General features: G+C 62.3%; 1 protein-coding gene across 1 annotated transcript; it reads left to right on the forward strand.

Annotated features, from left to right (window-relative positions):
* The first annotated feature begins 1,271 nt into the window (after window positions 1-1,271).
* Window positions 1,272-4,933, forward strand: LOC115350236 (T-cell activation Rho GTPase-activating protein-like). The gene is made up of 10 exons (XM_030035649.1): window positions 1,272-1,503; window positions 1,587-1,792; window positions 2,023-2,184; window positions 2,269-2,378; window positions 2,739-2,934; window positions 3,162-3,279; window positions 3,578-3,723; window positions 4,186-4,277; window positions 4,364-4,534; window positions 4,846-4,933. The coding sequence occupies exons 1-10, from the start codon at window positions 1,272-1,274 to the stop codon at window positions 4,868-4,870; spliced, it is 1,458 nt and encodes a 485-aa protein (XP_029891509.1). The 3' UTR covers window positions 4,871-4,933.
* Window positions 4,934-5,966: the final 1,033 nt, after the last annotated feature.

Raw genomic sequence — 5,966 nt, forward strand, 5'->3', positions numbered from 1 at the left:
AGGACAGGACCTCCATCCTCCTCATCTGGCCCAGCGGCTCCTGCGTTGCCGCTTTCCCGTGAGTCCCATGGCCGGGCAGGAGACGTTGCCAAGCACGCCCGCGCCATCGTGAGAACAGGGCAGGGAGCAGGGAGCAGGGAGCACGGCGGCAGGGAGGGATGGGGGCATTGCCAGGTCCTGCATCCCCTTTGGGTCCCCAGAAGGGGAGGGTGAAAGCGGCTGCTCTGGCAGGACACGGGGAGCCAGGGCTCGGGCAGCGCCTCTGTCCTGCCCCACGGGGCTTCGTCCCGCTCCGGCGTCCTTCCCCGCGGGGCAGGGCTGCACAGGCCTCTGCCCACGGGCTGGGGGGCAGCGGGGCCTGACGCTGGTTCTCCTCTCTTTCTGCAGCTCCCGGGCGCTGAAGGAGCTGTGGGTGGGCACGCTGCTGGGGTGAGCCGCGGGGATGCTGCAGGTGCAGCCGGACGGGGGAACACAGCTCCCCAGCTGGGGAGAGGTGCCCCCGCGGCTGCCGGCAGCTCTCGGGCAGAGCTGCCGGACAAGGGAGAAGAGGCGGCTTGGGGCTCAGCCAGCTCTCTCCCCGACCCTTCCCGGCGCACAGGACACCAGAAGGAGCCAAGAGAGCCCGGGTGACGCCCGTCCCGTCAATCACACTCCTCAAGAAGGAGCTGAGCCGCCGCCACGCCGTGAGTGCCTGCCCGGTCTGGGCTCTGCCCCCGAGCCCCGGTCCTCCAGCCGAGCGGCAGAGCCATCGCTGCTCACCTGCCTCCGCTCCTTCTCTCTTGCCCAGCGGAGGACGTTCAGCGCCGGGAGCCTGGAGAGGCTGATGGAGGGCCAGGCAGAGGTGAGAAGGGCTGCCTTTCGCCCGCCTCTGGCTGCGCCGGCACGTGCGGCCAGTGGGGTGAGGTTGTGCGGGAGGGATGGAGGGAGCAGAGAGGGTTGGGGAGCCACCAGGAACGCCGGCACATCCTCGCTGGCGGTGCTGGGGGGAAACCTGCCGCGCGGGGCAGGGAGCCCGGGAGGGCGGCGGGTCCCGGCTCTGCCGCGCTTGGGCTGCCGGTGCCGGCTGGCAGCTCGCCGGCGGCCCTTTGCGCTGCGCGGCTGCTCTCTGAGCGCAGCCTGGTTCTTGCAGGCCGGTCCCAAGCAAGGGCCTCCGACGGTCCCGTCTAGCGACGCAGGGGGACTTTGCCACGCACCGGGTGAGTGAGCGTCGGGAGGAACGGTAACCTCCTGCAAGCGCTTGAGCTGTGCTCACTTGTCCCTCGAGTGTCGCCATGCAGGTTGGGCAGCCCGAGGCAGGACGTCACCTCGAGGAGGAAGGACGCCCGCTGGGCAGCGGCCGCTGGACGTGGTTCTGCGGGGACACGGAGCCTCCGCTGCTGCCCACGGCTTGGAGGAGGACAGGGCGAGGGCTGGGCCAGGCTCTCCTGGTGGCGTGCCGGCTCTCAGGAGCCTCCCGGCCGGAGCTGCTGAGCCGGAGCTCAGAGTTCCAGCTGCTGGCTCTCTGCCCGTCCCGCTGCACCGCTCAGCACCACGCTGCGGGCAGGGCAGGCCCTGGGAGCGCCGGCCTGGCGGTCTCCGTTGACGGGCTCTCGCTCCGTTTCCCTTTGCGGCAGGAGGGAGCAGCAGCACGAGGAGGAAGAGGAGGGGGCTGCCCTGGCCCTTTGCTCATCGGAGGACCCCAGCCGCTGCCCAGGCGCCAGAGCAGGCAGGCTCTGGCTGCAGCAGGGCGCTCTTTGGCCAGCCCCTGGCAGCCCTCTGCGGGGAGGACGGCTCCCTGCCGCGGCCCATCCAGGTAAGCCAGCCTGGCCGCGGGGGTCCCCAGCCCTCCAGATGCTCCGCAGAGGCGGTGGGAGCCCTCGCTCCGGCTGCTCCGGGGGGGCCATGGGCGTCCCCAGGAGCTCCGGGGATGGGGGATTGGTCTCTTCACCCCCAGCGAGGAGCCAGGTCTGGGGCAGTACTGTGGCCACCGCTGTCGGAAGGCAGTTCCTCAGCCAAGAAACTGTCCTCCTGCCTCTCCCGCAGGAGCTGCTGGCTGGCCTGAAGCAGGAAGGGCCGTCGATGGAGGGGATATTCCGCAGAGCCGCCAGCGGGACCGAATTTCGGGAGCTGCGCGAGGCCCTGGACCGCGGCGCACACGTCGACCTGGGCAGCCAGCCTGCGCTCCTGCTGGCCGCCATCTTGAAGGTGAGCGCTTCGGACCTGCGGCTGGAGGAGCTCCTGGCCGGCCTGGAGTGTTCAGAGGCTCACCCGGAGCCCTTGGCATTGCAGGACTTCCTCCGAAGCATCCCCGCCAAGCTCCTCGTGAACAACCTCTACGAGGACTGGATGCAAGCCATGGAGAGGACAAGCAAGCAGGCAAAGGTGGAAGAACTGAAAGCGTAAGTGTGGCCAGCAGCCCGCCTGTTGAGCGGGGACGGGTAGAGGCCTGGGACTTGCCTGCAAAGGGGCGGTCTCCTTAAAAAGCTGTGTCTTCTGGCAGCGTGCTGTTGCTGGGGTGGGCTTAGATTTCGGGGGAAAGGGCATGGACAGGGAGCCTTCCCTTGCCTGGGCTTGGGTGCGATCAGGGGCTGGGAAGCAATGCCGTGCTTCCTTCCTGAGGCACAGGAGCACCGACCGCTGGCTGAGAGCACCTGGGAAGCTGCGCAGCTCAGCTGCTGGCTCCCCCCTGCCTTGGGCAAGCTTCGGGGATGGCTGTGGGCAACATCTGCTCTATTAACGTTGAGTTCCTGTTCCCTCAGGGTGGCCGAGAAGTTGCCTGCGGCCAACCTCCTCCTCCTCAAGCGGCTGCTGTCCCTCCTCCAGCACATCGGCCACAACGCAGCCACCAGCAGAATGACCGCCAGCAGCCTGGCCATCTGCCTTGGGCCAAACCTGCTGAGCCCACCCGACGAGGACCTGCTCCCGCTGGAGGCCATGCTGGAGGTGACCGAGAAGGTGCGCTGTGTTGGCAAGCCGGCTGCAGCCTTGCCGGCCCATCAGAGCTTGGCTGCTCAGAGGTCCCTGGCTGCCTCCTCCCTTGAGCAAATGCCGGTGGGGTGGCTGCCCGGAAAGGCAGCCCCACAGCCACAGCCGTCTGTGCAGAGGCAAGGGTCGGCAGTGGGAAAGGCTGCTCGGCCCGTTTTCAGGCCACTGGGTTGAGACCAAGGGTTTGATGTGTGCAGGTGAACAGGCTGGTGCTGTTGATGATTGAAAATTGCGGCGACATCTTTGGGGAGGAGGTGGCTGGCCGCTCCTGTCCAGCAGCTGGGGAGTCGCCAGCACCCACGGACGGAGCCACAGGTATGCGGAGGAACTGAGGGCTGTCACAGGCTGGGGCTCGGGATACCAAAAACGTCAGCGCCATTTCTGGCGCGGCTGGTCATCCAGTGTTTGCCTCTCAGCCCCGCTTGTCCCGTGGCCTCTGTTTGGCCACTGCCTCTCGGGGCATGAACAGTTTGCTCTGCAAGATGAGCTGGAGCCTGCAGACAGGGCGTCAGAGGGCTGGAAACATAAGGGGTGTAGGGCTTTGGCTGGGTTCTGCTTTAGCTGTCGTCTCCTTCCACGAAGTCACTTTGCTGCCCACGCTTTTGCTTTCTAGCTCTGCGTTTGGAAGAGCAGCAAGTCCCTGCAGTCACAGCAGACGCCAAGCATCAGGCAGAAGCCTTGCCGCACACCCCCCCCTCTCTGCTCGGTGTCCTCAAAGAAGCTGGGGGAGATACGGTGGGGGAGTCTGAAACGGGAGAGGTATGTCAGGTCCCCAAACCCTGTGACAGTGTGCCTAGTGCAGGAGGAGAGTTTCTGAGGAGGCCAAGGGGCTGCTGTGCCTCTTCCTGGCAGTAGAGCTGGTGTGGGTTTGGGTTATTCCTCTGCCCCCCCGGGATGACACCCAGTAAGGGAAACTGGCAAGGTTGTTTCTCAAAGGTACGAGGCACAGGCTTCATCTCACAAAATGCCCACCGGATACCCGCAAAAAGACAGAGGGGAGTAGCCGTCAACTTCCGAGGGGTTTTGCTCGGGTCCTACTTCATCAGAGCTTCGTCAAGGCTCTTTGGGGCGGGGCGGGGCGGGGGGACAGTGCAGAACGTGGCTGAGGCAAAGCAGCCAAAGGGATCTCCTCTGGAGATCTAAGGTAGCAATTTGGCAAGCAGTCCCTTACCACCCCAGGTCGCCCCTTGCCACCTGCCAACTCCGACATTTCTGTCGTAGGCCCCTTCAGCTTTGCCTCCAACCACCCCCGAGAGCGCGGCAGGCTCCCTGGGGTGCCCAGAAGAAGTGGCGAGCCTTTCAGAGGACGGCAGGTAAGAGGAGCTGGCTTTGGTTAAAATGAGAACTGACTCCAGTGGATTGCGGCTTTCACCATCTAAGCACACTGTGTGATGGAAAGGTTTGCAGGCTCTCCTCGGGACAACGAAACCCAGGGAAACCGAAAGAGAATAGAGGCCTGGGGAGAGGAGAGGGAAAGCTGTGCAGAAAAGAAGAGGAGGAAGAGAGAAAACGTATTGGGGCATCGCAAACGGAAAAGATGCAGGAAGGTCTGGCAGGTCAAGAAGCCCAGGTGTGTACCAGGCTCTGCTGCTGCGCAGGGTCTGGCAAGAACTCCGTGGCAGCTCCCCAGGGGCTCCCCATCGAGCCCTGCTGCGTGGCACGGGCGCCCTGTGCATCTCCGTGCGCGCACAGCTCTCTAAGGGCATTACCCGTGGGGATAAGGCGCCAGAGCCCTCCCCTCGTCAATGCCAGCCATAGCTCGCTCTCTTCTGGGCTGTGAACGACGCCTCGTCAGCGGTGTTCCCCAAAGAGAGGGCAACCAAGTCCTGCCTCTTCCCGCCGCTGCGGACTCAGCAGTGCTCTCTGACTCTGTCGTTGTAGGGGCCGTTTTCCTGGTACTGGCTGAACCCCCGTGACCCCTGGGCCCACCCCCCACCGCAGTTGATGTTCGCAATAAAACGATCTTTTCTCTCTTCTGAGTGTGTCCGCCATCGGCTCTTCTGGAGCTGGGAGCTGTTGTTTGGTGATGATCCCTCGGGGAGGAGTTTGGGATCGTGCCTTGTCCCAGCATCCTTGCCGGCGGGCATGAGGGCTGAGTTCAGGCGCTTTAGGAGTGAAAGCAAAGCACAGAGTTGCACAGGAGGGTGGAGGTTGGAAGGGACCCGTGGAGCTACAACTGGTCACCCAGCTCCTGCTCAGATTTTGGCTAATACTCATATCGTGCTAAGACGTGTCGTATGCTTCGAGCCATGCCATTATCTCAGATAGAGGGCAACGTGTAGGCAGAGCAGGTTGGCCAAGAAGGGCTAAATCTCCTTATGCAGCCATGGTCACCACCAGCTTGGTGTCCCCTGGGGCTGTCATCCTTGCGTACCAATTGTCTGGTAGTTTCTTCAGAACACCCTCACTCACGCCGGTGGTATAAACCAAACTTCCACACTGGGTGCTATAAATACTCCTCTCAAATGATGCACCTCTTATTGATCACAGAGAGCAACAACAGGAAGATTTGATTCAGTTTGCACAGAATAACTCAACTAAATATTCTGTTGTCTATGGAAATGTCATTTTGAAAAGGGGCTTAAAAAACCCAAGCTCTTGGGAACTGCACTAGGTTCTTTCCCCTTGACAGGAACAGCAATGCTCCACACTTGAAGTGAACCACTGTCAGGGTGCACTTTCGTGTCAATTGTCCCAGACACTGGCAATAAGAAACAAAGCACTGTAAATATCACTCCTTTCCTGCCTTTAAGAACTTAACAGTCATAGTCAGACATGGCAAGGGGAAAAAAGTATGTAGCAGAAACAGAGCTATGAGGGTGCTGAGGGCTGGGGACCTCAAAAGTCCAGGCTTGTGCTTTTGCACATCCACTCAAGCTAGTGCTGGCTGAATACAAAACACAGGTGCTCTGATTCTCTGGCATTTCATACCCATTGTGCATTTTGTATGAGGGGCTTCGAAAACAAGAATTAAGGGAGAGAGTCTCTGGCATGAAGGTGGA

This window comes from Aquila chrysaetos, chromosome 13, assembly GCF_900496995.4.
Source record: "Aquila chrysaetos chrysaetos chromosome 13, bAquChr1.4, whole genome shotgun sequence".
Classification (NCBI taxonomy): domain Eukaryota; kingdom Metazoa; phylum Chordata; class Aves; order Accipitriformes; family Accipitridae; genus Aquila; species Aquila chrysaetos.

What these genes read in the sequence shown, in the direction of transcription:
- LOC115350236 (XM_030035649.1), top strand. Translation starts at nt 1,272, where the DNA reads ATGCAGGTTGGGCAGCCCGAGGCAGGACGTCACCTCGAGGAGGAAGGA. An exon ending in TGCTGGAGGTGACCGAGAAG is followed by an intron (nt 2,935 to 3,161) that starts GTGCGCTGTGTT and finishes TGATGTGTGCAG; the next exon opens with GTGAACAGGCTGGTGCTGTT. An exon ending in AGCCTTTCAGAGGACGGCAG is followed by an intron (nt 4,278 to 4,363) that starts GTAAGAGGAGCT and finishes TGTGATGGAAAG; the next exon opens with GTTTGCAGGCTCTCCTCGGG.